Source organism: Phodopus roborovskii, unplaced genomic scaffold (assembly GCF_943737965.1).
Source record: "Phodopus roborovskii unplaced genomic scaffold, PHOROB, whole genome shotgun sequence".
Classification (NCBI taxonomy): domain Eukaryota; kingdom Metazoa; phylum Chordata; class Mammalia; order Rodentia; family Cricetidae; genus Phodopus; species Phodopus roborovskii.
The window spans coordinates 23,341,501-23,357,143 of NW_026125281.1; the positions used below are offsets into that span (position 1 = coordinate 23,341,501).

Below are 15,643 nucleotides of genomic sequence, written 5' to 3' on the forward strand. Positions count from 1 at the left end.
AAAATTACCAGTTATTCCCACACACAGCGAGTAGTCATGTGGTCATATTGTATGAAAGCATGTGGAAACAGCTTGTGTATTATAAAGGGAATTCCAAACCCTGTTTCCCTTGTAATATGAAATATTTGATCAAATTTTGACTAACATGTTAACATGTGGTGTTTTAGTCCCCCCCCCCCCCGTAATAGTACGTTGATCGCTTCTGTTAATGTATTTCTTAAATAGCTAGAAAGAATTTTTTACTTAAAAGTTTATGATTAGTCCCAGGCAATGGTGGTGAACTCTTTTATTCCAGCACTCAGGAGGCAGAGGCAGGAGGATCTCTGGGTTCAAGGCCACCGTGGCCTACAGAGTGAGTTCCAGGACAGCCAGAGCAACATAGTCTCTCTTTTCTCTCTCTCTTTCTCTCTCTCCCTTCCTCCTTCCCTCTCTCTCTCAACAAACAACCCCCCCAATAAAAGTTTATAATTAACTTTACACTCAGCATGAACTGAAACGGAGGCGTAAGCTTTATTGTTGAAATGATAATATTGGCTGTGACTGTAGGTCAGTGGCATAGTGCTGGGTTCACATACACAAGGTCCTGGGTTCAGTCCCTAGCACAACAGAAAGAGACAAAAATGAAGGAAAGACAAGAATAAAATGATAATGTTAGGCAAGCTCTCATGTTGATTCACTTTCTTGTCACCAACACTAGGAAACTGTGTGTGCAAAGCATCCAATGTTTTATTAGGAACCTGCAGGATAACAAGCGGGCCATTCTGCAGGTAGTTAAAATTGGTAACCTAGCAGATCTACACAACAGAGAAGCTCCCGTGATGGAGCAGAGCTCACGGTTGTGGGGGGAAAGAGTTCCTCAAAGAAATAGAAAACATTTTTGCTCTTAATATAACAAGCCCATTGAAATAAGTGCCTTAACTTCTTTATTTCTAAATTCATTTTCTATTTCATACCATTTTATCTATTTTCTTTTTCTTAAGAAAATATTGGTAATTTTCCACCTTGAGAAATGCACAGAGGCTGAGGAGGAAGTCCTGTGGTAGAGCACGTTTCTAGTGCACAAGAGGCACTTTTATTCCCAGCATAACAAAGCATGTCTCCATGCCATTGTCACTATTAACTTCAGTTCTCCTGAAGTTAATAAGCAAGCCTTTTTCAGGAACAGAGTCTCCTGAGTTCATTTAGTTAGCCTCTTGAATGCCAAATAGTCTGACAAGTGAAACTGACTTGATACAAGATGTAATATGGACTCTGTGAGTTTAGTAATGGTTTTATGACTTCGGCATCTGTATCCCGGTATTATTCTTTGTATTATACTGGCAGAGTTTTACAATCTAAGTGGTATGTACTTCAGCACTAACTTTGCACACACACACACACACAGGCTTTGCTTTCCCGGACAGTAACCTAAGCGCCAGTAATCTCAGTATTCTGCCTCTTCCATACCAGCCAGATTCAGTCAACAAACAATGGAGAGATGGAAATCGAAGTGTTAGAAAATTGAGGCTGAAAAACATGCCTAAAAATAGAATATTAATTTCTTGTATAACTCTTTTATTCAATTACTTTAGTTTTAAGAAGTCTTCCTTGGGGCCTGTTATTTTTGAATTGGTAACACGTTTTGAAGCCTCTTTTTGTATAAAAGTAGTATTTTCTTCTGTTGGCAGAGTTTTTAATATTTCTATGTAAGTTGATCTTTTGGTAAATTTATTTTCATTGTATGAATATTTCAAGTACATGTGCTACTAATTCTGTGTATTTAAGAACCCTTTTAAGCCTAATGATTACGTTCTAATTTATATCTTAGTATACCCTTCTTTCATCCAGCTTTTAACACATCTAGTCTTACTGTGTGTGGTAGTGCACACCTGTGATTCTAGCACTTGGAAGATAGAGACAAGAGTTCAAGTGTTCAAAGTCTTCCTCAGTGTATAAATGAGTTTGAGCTAGCCTAGGCTTCATGAGCCCCTCTGTAAAGAAAAAAGAAAGTCCATACATTAAATACAAAGTCTCTGTTGTTGCTGTTTGCCAATAACATTTACACTCTACTTGTATTGGAATCCTGGCTCTGGCTGGGCGGTGGCACAGCCTTAAATCCTAGCACTGGAAGGCAGAGGCAGGTGGATCTCTGTGAGTTTGAGGCTAGCCTGGGCTACAGAGCTTGTTCCAGGACAGCCAGTGCTACACAGAGAAACCCTGTCTAGAAAACACAAAAAGAATTCTGGCTCTGCAAATTACAAGGAAAATCAAACAAGTTCTTATTTAAATTACTGAGTCTTTTTATGTGTAAGGTTAATTGCTTTAAATAAAATTAAATGCAGCAGTGCAAAGGAATATATATATATGACAGCTTACTTTCTGTCTAGTAAAGTTTCTAAATAGTATACTTACTTGCTTCTGTAATAAAATGGACATTTTGGAACCAAATGTGTTGAATTTAGTATAAAGGTTTCTTTGTATAGTTTCTGCTTCTGTCTCCTAGAATGGTAACATTGTAATCTTGACTTACAGAACACTATGTGCAATTCTATGAAAGACTTTACTTGTGATCATTATCTATAATTTGTGAAATAAAGACATAAAAGCAACATTCAGTATCTCATTAATAACCCTCCCCTGTTTTAAGCCAGTCGCCTTGCACAGCTACTAACGAATGAATACAGCTGCCTTTATGTAGTTTGGTCTCCGAGTCATATCTACAATGACATATCTGTATTTAGATTAAATGTGTTCTTCCTGTAACTAAGGTTGCACCTCTGCAAAATTATAAAACGTCAGGAAATGCAAATACTTTAAAGGAGTTGTTTATGGGCAGTTTCATCCCAGATTGTACAGCATTAATGTCCTTCATCACCCATGGCTCTTTCATGCTCGTTTATCCCCTTGTTTGTTTTCATAGTAACCTCTCAGGATCTTAAGCAGCTTCTTACTTATACTTGAACTCTCTTGTTAAATTTACTGCGATGTAATTAATGCATCGTGCAACTCACTCATTTACTAATATAGTGGTTTTCAGTAGTGTTCACAGTTGTACAGTTATCACCACAGCCAACTTCCAGACACCTTCGTCACCCGCCCCACAAATAAACTCCATTCCTTAGCTGTCGACTGTAATCACCCTGCCCCCAGCATTAAGCAAATCTTACTGATCTACATATATATGCCCTCATTGTGGACATTGCATATTAAATGGAACCACATACCTTTGATGGTATTTGATGGCTGGCTGCTTTCAGACAACTTTGCCAAGACTCATACATGCTGTAGTGGGTATCATTCCTTCTTAGTGTGAACTGTTACGTATATCTCTTTCAGGTTCTGTCTTTCTAGAGCAGTATTCCTCAACCTTCCTAATGCTGCATCCCTTTTAATACAGTTATGGTGATCCCCAGCCACAAAATTATTTTTGTTGCTACTTCATAAGTGTAATTTTGCTACTGTTGTAAATTCTTATGTAAATATATGTTTTCCAGTGGTATTCCCCTTCCTCCTGACCCTTGTCGGAGTTTTTCTCTGTAACAGCTCTGGCTGTCCTGGAACTCTCTGTAGACCAGGCTGGTCTTGAACTCAGAGATCCACCTGTCACTGCCTCTCAAGTGCTGGGATTAAAGGCGTGAGCTACTACTACCCAGCTTTTTGTTTGTTTTATTCTAAAGGTCTTGGGCAACCCTGTGAAAGGGTTGTTTGACCTTCAAGGGGGTCGTGACCCACAGGTTGAGAGCCACTGCTCTAAGGAATACTAAATTTCAGGTTCACAGTGGAGACAAAATAAATTTTTAGGCTATTACCTTGTCATGGAGGAGCTAAGCCTGGTTTCTTTTCTGTGTTTCTCTTTTCATATTTGTACTGTTCTCTACTCTGTAGACCCACATAGTAGATTTTTATATTTATTTTTTTTTAATTTAATGCATGTGATGATTGTTTGTCTGCCTATGTGTTTCTACACACCCCTTGTGTGCATGAGGGCATAGTAGTTTCTAGAACTGGTTGTGAGCCACCATGTGGGTGCTGTGAGTCAAATGCAGGGCATCATCATCATCGGATGCTGAGGGAAAGTACAGGAATTTGAACCCAGGGTCTTGGACATGTTAAGCAAGTGATCTACCACTGAGCTATATCCCCATTTCCACCTTCTAAGTACCCATCACAGCCATCACAGTCTTGGTTTTTGAGCCCTTTAATTAGACTGATGGAGGCTTGTAGCAACACAACAAAACAAAAAAACCATAGACTGCTTCTCAGCCAATGAGCTACTTGCCTTTGAGTCAGGTGATGCCTATTCTTGGGAGTCAGCAACTTCTGAATGGTTAGAGTTTGACAGGGTGTTAGAAGTTACCTACTTACACTCCTAGCCTGGATATAACCACCTTTGGAGTATGTGCCCCTAGTTAGAGCTAAGAGCTGAGTTCCTCCTGTTCCAAGCTTATTTGCAAAAGGGAGGTAGCTTTTGGTTAGTCATTGCGTCCTGATGTTGCCAAGCTTCTAGTTTCCCCTGGCAGTCTGGTGACTCCTCATCTACACAGTGCGTTTTCCATAATACAGACTGCATATATTGGGTCTAAACCAAAGACCTTCTTATCAATTAGTTAACTTTTAGTGCTGAGAATCTTACCCAGAAGAATTTGCCATGACAGGTGGATCTCTGTGCATTTGAGACCGGCCTGGTCTACATAGTGAGTTCCAGGACAGCCAGGACTAAGTAATGAGATCCTGTCTGAAAAGCTAACAACGATGTGTTTGTCATGACTGTAGACAATGGGACAATTGCTCTGTCCAGATGCAGTAGTGTGTGGTGGTTCTCACTGTGCAGTGTGGAGAAGCAGCCTCCAGGGCTAACTCTGCATCCTAACTCTACAAACCAGCCTTGCTCCACAACAAATGAAGGGATTGTGTGTTTCTGATGTGCCGAAACAAGTCCCACCTTTCCTCATAGAGAACTTCTGTAGATTTTGTTGTTTATTTGGAAAATTCAGTTACTAAACATGGCAGAGAATTTATTTCATGTAAATTCTGAAAGTGTTTCTTAAATTATCTATATTCAAGAACCAGTTTGTGTGTGTGTGTGTGTGTGTGTGTGTGTGTAAATCTCTTATAGATTAATATGTGGTCTACTGTTTCTGAGCAGTTTCCAGCTTGTGCTCCATGTTCAATTCGCCACTCAGGTTCCCCAGCACCCAAACATGTTAAAACCTGCCCGACCACATGTGACCACCAAGAGTTCACTTGGATTGCAGCACAAAGCAGGCTGTTGAAAAGAGTTTTGACCTGACAGTCTCATTGGCAGTACTTACCTTGATAAGCCCTGTCTTAGTTACTGTTCTATTGCCATGATAAAATAATATGATCAAGGCAAATTAGGAAAGAAAGCGTTCAATTGGGACTCACAGAAAGTTAGAGTTGGTGAGTATTGATCGTTGCTGGCAGCATGGCACAATGTCGGGGCAGTGACTTAGAACTTATATCTGATCTGCAAGTGTGAGGCAGAGGAAGACAAAACTAACTGGAATGGCACAGGATTCGGAAACTTCAAAGCCCACTGCAGTGACACACCTCCTCAAAAGGCCCCGCCTCTTAACCCTTCCCAGCCCACTGCAGTGACACACCTCCTCAAAAGGCCCCGCCTCCTAACCAATCCCAGCCCACTGCAGTGACACACCTCCTCAAAAGGCCCCGCCTCCTAACCCTTCCCAGCCCACCGCAGTGACACACCTCCTCAAAAGGCCCTGCCTCCTAACCCTTTTCAAACAGTCCCACCCTTTGAGGTCTACACATTCACTGGAATGAATGAACCCATAGGGTCCATTCTCATTCAACCAGTTCAAAGACCATTGTGGAAACTTCTGTGCAGCTGTCTCGGATTTCTATTGCTGTGATAAAACAGCATGACCAAAAACAAGTTGGGAAGGAAAGAGTTTATTTTCGTTTACAATTCCACAGCACAGTCAATCTCTGGGAAGTCAGGGTGGGAAGAACTCCAACAAGACAGGAGCCTGCATGAAGGAGCAGATGCTGAAGCTCTGAAGAAGTGTTGTCTGCTCACTTGTCCCCTACGGCTTGCTCATTTGTTTCCTTACACCACCTAGGACCACTGCCAGTGACCTGGGCCCACTCACATCAATAGTAAATCAAGAAAATGCAGTACAGATTTACCAGAGATCTGGAGGGGCATTTTCTCAACTGAGAATCCTAAATGAGGGCTGGAGAGATGACTCAGAGGTTAAGAGCATTGGCTGCTCATCCAGAGGTCCTGGGTTCAATTCCCAACAACCACATGGTGACTCACAGCTGTCTGTAATGAGAATCCCAAATGCATCAAGTTGACATAAAAGACTCCTGGCTCCTGACTCAAGTAAGGTCAGCCTGACCTACAGAGCTAGTTCAGGACAATTATGGTTGTTTGTTACACAGAGAAACACTCTCTCAAAAACTTAAAGGGAAAAAATGGCTGGAAACAAGATCTGATTTTGTTTCTATGTGGTGTAAGAGGTGGAGTTTGTTGCTACTGGGGTAAGAGTTTTGCTTTGTGGCCAAGACTGGTCTCAAACTCATCACTCCTACAGCTTGTGCATGCTAGGAGTATTCTCAAGCCATGCCAGCTTGAGAAGAAAATCTTTAAGAGATTGCTAGAAGAAATCACATTTGCTAGCACACACAACACACACACACACACACACACACACCTGTTCTCATCATTTTGGAAGTCTATGGATAAGACTCTAGAGGGTTAGCTTATGCCAGGGTGGCTCTGCCTTTGACAATTGTGACTTAACAGCACCGGGCAAAAATAGTAAATGGGACCTGTGATCTACAGGTGACATATTAAATGACAGTATCTCTCTAACTGCCAAGGAAATTGCTGAGATTTAATCCTGAAAGCACACCATAAATTTGTGTGCTGTTTATACAGAGAAGATTTTATGTGTTTTAAATCCTGTCACATAAAAGCTTATTCCTTGGAATGGAGATAGAGGTTCCTATGGCTTTTTCTCCAGAGGCCCAGGTAGCAGACTTCCCACTGTTCAAAACTGTATTTTCCCTCTATGCAACTTGAACATGTCAACATGGAGGTGCCTGTCTAGACCTTTTCTTTACCAGTCTTGGCTGCCACTGTAGAAGACGCTAAAGTTTAAAGGAAGAAGGTTGAAGTTGCCATTTAAAGACAGAATGACTCAGACACTCAACTGTGGCATAATGTGGCAACCAGAGCTGGCTCTACTGATTCAGGTAACTGAGGTCTCCTTCAATTCTCCATTCAGTGAGATACTGTTTACAAGCAATTCAAAGAAAGAAGCTAAAGGTATCGGCATGACTTTATAACAGCTTTACATTCATTGCTGATTTTTAAAATCTACGACAAAACCAGGGCTAGTGGCAAAGGTCTGTCATCCCAACTATTCCTAAAGGACATAAGATCCAGCGTATTTATAAAATAGTTTTACTATGTGATATATATATATATATATATATATACACACATATATATATACTTATATATATTATGTGATATGTATGTATGTATGTATGTATGTATGTATCACAAATACCCTCAATATCTATAATCTGAGCTCTTGGGAGGCTGAGACAATAAGGTCGAAGCAGGTTCAATTTCAGCCTGGGCTACATAGTTTCAGGTTATTCTGTGCTACAGAGTGAAACCCTGTTTCAAACAAAGCAAAACAAAATGGAGAGGCATCTGACTAAATCTTATTTATTTCTGTGTTTCTCGGGGTCCCTTAATGAAAACAATCATCTTTATTAATACATATTTGTGGAATTTTCCATGGGTGTGTGTAGGACAGAGTAGATGGTAGATGTCAGAAGTTTTTTTTTTTTTTTTTTTTTTTTCCCCCATCTCTCTCCAGGGGATACTTTGGCCAGATCAGCTGTCAGTCAGCCCCCAGGTTACCAGGAACTCTCTTCTCTGTGAGGACCAATCTGGCCTCTAACTCAAGGGGTCCTTTGGCTTCTGCTCCGAGGTGCGGGGTTTTCCACGCAGGCCCCACCATGCTTTGCTCTTTAGTTTCGTTGGTGACGATACCTAAGAACGTTACAGAATGGCGGTAAGTGTAAAGTAGGGCTTAGTGTGCTCACACCGGAGAGCTGGAGAGCATTAATTAACTGGGTCCTGACCACCTAAGCTAGTCTTGAGAAGTCCCCGAAAAGTTGGATCTCACTGCACGCAATCTTCACTGGGAAAAGCGGGGACAGGAGCTTAGGTGGGAAGGAATCTCAGAAAGGGAAGACACCGGAGACCAAACCACTAGATCTGGTCTCGTCCCTCTGACTGCGCAGGCCTCGAAGTCGCTCCGTTTCCCCTGTGCGGATCTCCCAGGCAACCTGGAAAGGCCCGCCAGACCCGGGCTTCTCGGTAGGGCGACGCCATGGCAGCCGGGAGGCGGGGCGGCCTGTAGCTCCCGCCCCTTTCCTCCGAAGTCCGACAGCGATTGGTGGAGAGCCGCGGGGAGCCGCTAATCCGGGGCGGGGCTCGGGCAGGCGACTGCGCCATCTTGGGCCGTGCGAGGCGTCGGGACGTTCCGGGCGGGCGGTTCCGCTGGACGCGGGGCTCCGCGCAGGGTCAGGTTGGAGCCGGGAGGCGGCGGGAGCGGCTGCGGCGGCGGGGGCAGGATGAGCGCGGAGGCGGCGGACCGGGAGGCGGCCACCTCCAGCCGGCCCTGCACCCCGCCGCAGACCTGCTGGTTCGAGTTCCTGCTGGAGGAGTCGCTGTTGGAGAAGCATCTGCGCAAAGCCTGCCCGGGTAAGCGGGCTCCCGGCTCCCGGCTCCCGGCTCCCGGGCGGGCGGGCGGGCGGGCGTGGTCTGCGGCCCCGCTGCCCGGTTCCCCGCCGCCTGCGGCCTGGCAGGCGCCGCCGAACCCAGCTGGACTGCCCGGGCCGCGGGCGGCGCCGCCGAGCGTCCGAGGGAAGCTGCACACAAAGGCTTCCTCGTCTGCCACCGTCCTCACTGCGTGGGGCGCCCACACCTGCCACGCGGGGCCCGGCTCCGCGCTGCCGAGCTTGGGGCCAGCCCCGGGCCTTGGGTGCTTGTGTACCCGAATTCAGATGAAATCCCCGAGAGCAGGGACGGCCGCGCAGTCTCCAGGCGCTGTTGTGTTGGGTTCCCAATGTTTGCATGAGTGTTGCTGGGCTGCTACTTTCTTTCCTCTTTTCCAGACCTTTCTGAAAAGGTAGTGTGAGCTGTGGTTTGCTCAGTTCTATCCAAATGTGGCCTTACTTGTGGGCGAGTACTTTGTGGAAACTTGGCATCCTTAGGGAGGCAGTTTTATCACGAGTGTTTGGATGCTTTTAGGGCTTCCTTACTGGCATATTGTTCAGGGCTCGCAGGGTGCCAAGCCGCGGTCTTAGCTCTTTCTATCACTCACCTTAGTGACATCTCCATAATAGGTGATGTAAGTGGCATTAGCCTCTACTTTTCATTGTGGAAAACAGTGGCAGAGACATAACTAAATAAAAGACCCCCTAGTTGTCAAACGCTAGTTCTGCAGCCTGCTTTCTTTCCTCTAATTAGCACTGGTCCTGTGGTGAAGTGGGAACCTGTAATGGTTAGTTCTTCCCTGTGAAATGCTTTGTTCTGAACTTTTTTTTTTTTTTTTTTTTTTTTTTTGATATCTTTGATGTCTTCCTCCTCCTCCTAACTCCCTCTAGTACTGGGAATTGAATGCAGGCAAGCTGGCAACCACTGAGTTGCAACTGTCTATTTTACCACTTTTCCAGATGTTGCCCCCCCACCCCCATGTGTCATATTTAGTCAGTGTCCCTGAATAGTTGTTTCTATTCCTTGTGGTTTAAAAAAAAAAAAAAAAAAAGAAAAGAAAGAGTACAGTGAATCCATTCCACCCCCCAATCCCCCCCCCCACAACAGGGTTTCTCTGTTAGCCCTGGCTTTCTTGAGATCTGCCTGCCTTTGCTGGCTACAAAAGAGTGAAGGCATGATTTCCCCCCCCCTCCCGCCCCCTTTTACACTGACTCTTTTTGCATATTTATAATAAAAACTAAGAATTTATTTTCTTTTAAATCCTAGATCCTGCGCCAGTTCAGCTTATAGTTCAGTTTTTGGAGCAGGCTTCCAAACCTTCAGTTAATGAGCAAAACCAAGTTCAGCCTCCGCCTGATAACAAGAGAAACCGAATCCTAAAGCTTCTTGCTCTTAAGGTTGCTGCACATTTGAAGTGGGATTTGGACATTTTGGAGAAAAGGTATGAAAGTTAAAATGGCATTCCATTTGGACACTATTTAGATACCTTTGTTTCTGTCTATATGCTTGTGTTTTTCTGATAATGACAAAATATTCAAGCTTTTTAAAAAAGCTGTAAGAAAGTATTAAAAACTATAAGTGTGTCTAGTTGCAGTATCTTGAGGTGGACAGTAGATTTCACCAGAGAGCCCTGAGGTTAGAGACCAGACAGAACTACGTAGAACTCAAACCATACAGCCCCAAACAAAGCAAGGACTGAGGATTATTTGGTAAACCACCCTTTAAAGTTTAAACTTTCTCAGTCAGTACTGAAGAAGCACTTCCCTCCCCTTAGTGAAAATTGAAGTCAGGGCCTCAGGCATCCTAGGCCAGGTTTTACTGCCAGGCTATGGACGGATGGACTAGAGGGAGCTAATCACCCACTCTAGGTGCTATAACAGGAGAAAATCCAGACTTCAAGTGCTTTAAATGTTTCAGCCATCCTAATATCGGGTGACAACAAGAGCAGTTTAGTGATGGATGTGACATATGATTTACTTTTGGATAATTTGGTTAATTTTTTTTTTTTTTTTTTGGTCAGGAGTCAGTCATTCCTTCCTCAAAACTGTTAACAATACTATTTGAATCGGGATTCATTTACCTGAAAGCAAATACTTTGAAAACTGTGGTTAGAAAGTTGTTTACAAAAAAAAAAAAAAAAAAAAAAGGAAACCCTGAGGAATTTAGAAGACGGAAGTAACATTTCTGTGTAACCTTTGCCCTTGTTTGTCCAGTGTCAAGTGACTGAGCCTGGACCTCAGCAGTGCAAGGGCACACTGCCACCAAGTCACTGTCAGCCCTTCCTCCACTTTTAGGACTTTTGTTTGGTTTAATTTTTTTTTTTTTAATATTTTGGTCTTTTGAGACAGGGTTTCTCTATGTAACAGCCCTGGATGTCCTGGAACTCACTTTGTAGACCAGGCTGGCTTTAAGCTCACAGAGATCCATTTGCTTCTGCCATCCATTGCTGGGAGTAAAGGCGTGTGACAGTTTGTTTAGAAAATGCATTTGAGTGGGGTGACGTGGTGCACGCCTTTAATCCCAGCGCTTGGCAGTCAGAGGCCAGCCTGGGCTATAGAGCGGAAGTACCAGGACAGGCTTTAAAGCTACACAGAAGCCCTGTCTCCAACCCAGTCCTGGACACCCCCCCCCCAAAAAAAAGGAAAAAAATGTATTTGAACATTTTTTGTTTTGTTTTTTAACTTGTGTGTATCAATGTTTGGCCTGCATATACAGTACGTGATCATGAGAATGCCTGGTGCCTTAATAGGTTAGAAGGTCAAACTCCCTGAGTTGCAATTATGAATGGTTGTGAACCACCGCATGAGTGCTGGGAATCCGACCCAGGGCCCCTACACAGTCCTTTTTTTGGCACAGGGTCTTATGTAGTTCACACCGACCATGAACTGGCCATGGAACTAAGGAGGATCTTGACTCATTGTCTTGCCTTTCTCTCCCGAGTTGCTTCTATTATTCATATCCAACTTCCTACATTTTAAAATAATGTTATTATACCCTGTGTAATATTTTGATTTGTTTCTTCATGGAACGTAATTTTAACTGAGTATGGTGGTGTACACTCATAATCCCAGCACTTAGCAAGCTAAGGGAAGAAGATCCAGTGGTTCAAGGTCAGCCTGAGCCTCATAGCAAGAGCCAGTGTCAATTCCCCACCTTTCTACAAATACCACTCAACATCGTTAGTTATCCCTCACTGGCAACAAGTCAGTACCCAGCATGGTTAGTTATCCCTCACTGGCAACAAGTCAGTACCCAGCATGGTTAGTTATCCCTCACTGGCAACAAGTCAGTACCCAGCGTGGTTAGCTATCCCTCACTGGCAACAAGTCAGTACCCAGCATCGTTAGCTATCCCTCACTGGCAACAAGTCAGTTTGTTTCCAGTTTTTTTTTTTTTCTTTCTTTCACATATATACATGCATACACACACACACACACAGAGACATGTGTTATATGTATGTAGGTTTGGTTGCTTCTTTTCAAGACAGGGCTTCTCTGTAGTCCGGGCTGTCCTGAAACTCAATCTGTAGATCAGGCTGGCTTTAGACTCAAAGATCTGCCTGCCTCTGCCTCCCTGGGATTAAAGGTGTGCGCCATCACTCAGCCTTTTTATTTATTTTATTTAGTTTATTTATGTATACGGATGTTTTGCCAGCATATATGTCTGTGTACCACATAGGTGCCTGGTGCCCCTGAAATCAGACACGCTGGGACTGGAGTTAGAGTTGTGAGCCACTCTGTGGGTGCTGGGAACTGAACCTGGGGCCTCTGTAAGAATAGCCAGTGTTCTTAAAACCACTGAGCCAGCTCTCCAGCTCCTGTCGCCAGTTTTTCACCTTGTAAACTGTCAGGTCTTAACTATTTTTGTCTGAGCAGGAGTTCACTTGTAGCCCAGGCTGTCCTCAGAGTCTCCGGTCTCTGCTTTGCAGTTGGGTGTCACCACACCCAGCATCTGAGAGTTTATACTTTAGTCAGCATAGCATTTCAAAACACCTTTCCCCATCATATGTTCTTCAGCATTAAATATAGTTTTTTTACAAAGTAAATTATTTAGTTTAGTCTTTGGTTGTTTGAAACATGCTCTTAAGTAACCCAGGTCGGTCTCAAGCTCTGTACTGGAAGATGGCCTTGGGCTTCTGATAGCATGCCTCTGCCTTCCAAGTGTTGGGAATGTAAGTGTGTTCATGCCTGGCTTCCAGGCTTTTTAATCTATTAGTAAATTACTAGACTGTAGGAGACATTTCTGTCCATGGTAATGAATGGAGTGTTAAGGCACACATGGCTTATATGAAACAATTGGAAAATTGAATAGCTGCTGGAATTTTCTGGTGCTAGGAGTTGAATCCATGATCCTCATGCCTGCTGGACAAGTAGCTGCCATTGGCTACACAAGGCAGAAACTCCAATTGGTTACTTGATGATAATCAAGTGTAAATTATTGCTTTTTTTTTTTTTTTTTTTTTTTTTTTTTGAGGAGGGGAGAGGTGATAACTTAGTAATGGTGTTGAGACAGGGTTTCACTCTGTCAACCATGCTGTCTTCAACGTCAGAGATCCTCATGCCTGTGCCTCCAGAGTGCTAGGAAATTACATTATTTCTCTATGAAATTAATGCTGTCATTTTGTTGAGGGTTCACTTTTTGCAGGTATGGTGGTATACGCCTATTAAGCCAATATCTTGGAGGCTGAGACAGGAGCTTGCCCCCAGTTTGAAGCCATCCTGGGTCGCATGGCAAACCCAACCCCTATCTGAAAAAAAGGAAAGCTAAATGTTTTAGATGTAATCTGAGATCTTTATAATTTGGGAAGTAGATAAGAGTAAAAATGAAAGAAGACTGGTCTTTAGTGAACAGTTCAAGGCATATGAGAAGTGCTCATCTGGGATTTTCTACTTTGGGATTGTGTAAGCTCATTTTAAAGGTCTAGGAATTTACCAGATTGTCTCCTAGTGGGGCTTGTACTCAGTGGCTTGTGCAGCTAATGTGCATACATCACCTTTGCTCCTCTTCAGCCTGTCCGTGCCGGTGTTGAACATGCTGCTGAACGAGCTGCTGTGCATCAGTAAAGTCCCTGCAGGAACCAAGCATGTGGACATGGATCTGGCAGCCCTGCCCCCAACCACTGCCATGGCCATCCTCCTCTACAACAGATGGTGAGCCACCTCCTGTCCTTGCACGCCGACTTTCAGGGCTATGCTTTTCAGGGTCTCCTTTCTCTCTGGGGATCTCTCTTGGCATCTTTGGAACTGTGAGTCTGGAGGTGGGCAGACTTATTAATGGCTATGTAGACAAAAAGGATGCTGCTGTTAAATTATTATGATTAAACTGACCTTTTTATTTTTTCCCTGTCTCTTCTTTAGGGCAATTAGGACAATTGTTCAAAGTAGTTTTCCTGTCAAACAGGCAAAACCTGGACCCCCTCAACTAAATGTGTAAGTTGGCTGACATAACCCTTACTTGGGACGATTTTCATTGTCACTTAAGATTGCTTTCCAGGCTTCTAGCTCTGGTTACAGAGGTACTGGAGCAGAGGGAGGGGGACAGATCTCTCTATGGAGGTTGGTGTGAAGGAGCTGCGGTCGCAAAAGCGACTATGAAGATTTTTTTTTCTATATAATTGTCTTTAGTATGTATTAGTTTTGTACCTAGGTAAATAATTTTAGTATTTATGAATATTAACAATACAAAGTTCATGACAAAAGCTTGGTTGAATATGGAGCTTTAAACCTAATTCATAAATTCTAGGTGGCAGCTCATCATACTTGGGAGCTAGACACCATGGTGACTGGATATAAGTGAAATTTGTTAATTTGCACTTAAAAGCACAATAGACTTATTTGTGGCACAGGTTTGAATGATTAGCTGAATTTTTTGGAATTGTGTCAAACTGCATTGTAGGAAGCAGCTCTGTCAGGACAAATGTTCACCTCATGAGCCAGGATGCCAAGGGAGAAAGGATGGAGCAGGGGCTAATAATTACCTGTGGGGCACACCCCAGTGGTCTACCTACCTCCCCTGACCTCACTTCCCAGACGTCTGCAGCATATCCCAGAAGAACCATCTGGGGAGCAAACCTCTAACAAACATGCCTCTTGAGGAAACTGCCAGTATTCAAGGAACGACAGCATACTAGGACATAAAATCAACACACTTCTTTGTAATTTGATACATTTTTTATTGCGCTTTTTGTTTAAATTTATTTATTAAGGTCTTGCTATTTAACTCTGGCTGACTTGGAACTCAGTAATGTAGGCCAGGTGGCTGGTCTTGAATTCTTAAGAGATCCTCCTGCCTCTGCTTTCTGAGTGCTAGGATTAAAGGCATGCCACCATGCCTAGCTTCTATACCTTTTTTTTTTTTTTTAAAGATTTTATTTTCTGCTGCTGAGGTTTTGCCAACACATATGTAATGGTACCATGTGCATGCCTTTGTCTCTACTGCTCAAGTGCTGGTATTATAGATGTATGTTATACTTAGCTATTTTCTTTATTCCCTAAATATTATGTATACAGTGTTCTGTCTGCATACATACTTGCATGACAGAAGAGGGCATCAGATATTATTATAAATGGTTGTGAGCCACCAAGTGGCGACTGGGAATTGAACTCAGGACCTCTGGAAGAGTAGGCAGTGCTTTTAACCCCTGAGCCATCTCTCTAGCCCTACTTAGCTGGTTTTAATCCTAAATGAAAGTTTTATGTAAAGCAGTTGAGAAGGTTCTGGTAAATTAATGATCAACATGATAATCTGCTTTTAATTGTTTAAACAAATAAAAAGTAAACTGTTAACATACTTTTAAAAAAAATGATAAGCTTCATGCTGCAGAATGATAGTGTTAAGTTTAGACTTCTACAGTCTTGCCTTGAGTTCTGTTTC

General features: G+C 43.2%; 1 protein-coding gene across 2 annotated transcripts in view; it reads left to right on the forward strand.

Moving 5' to 3' along the window:
- The first annotated feature begins 8,586 nt into the window (after nt 1-8,586).
- Nucleotides 8,587-15,643, forward strand: part of Ints8 (integrator complex subunit 8) — a 439,588-nt gene continuing 432,531 nt past the window's right edge. For both annotated transcript variants that reach the window (XM_051198256.1, XM_051198245.1), the window contains exons 1-4: nt 8,587-8,755; nt 10,037-10,211; nt 13,780-13,920; nt 14,128-14,199. In XM_051198256.1, the coding sequence (XP_051054213.1) occupies nt 8,626-8,755; nt 10,037-10,211; nt 13,780-13,920; nt 14,128-14,199 (518 nt within the window). In that variant the 5' untranslated portion in view covers nt 8,587-8,625. The remainder of the gene's footprint in view (nt 8,756-10,036; nt 10,212-13,779; nt 13,921-14,127; nt 14,200-15,643) is intronic.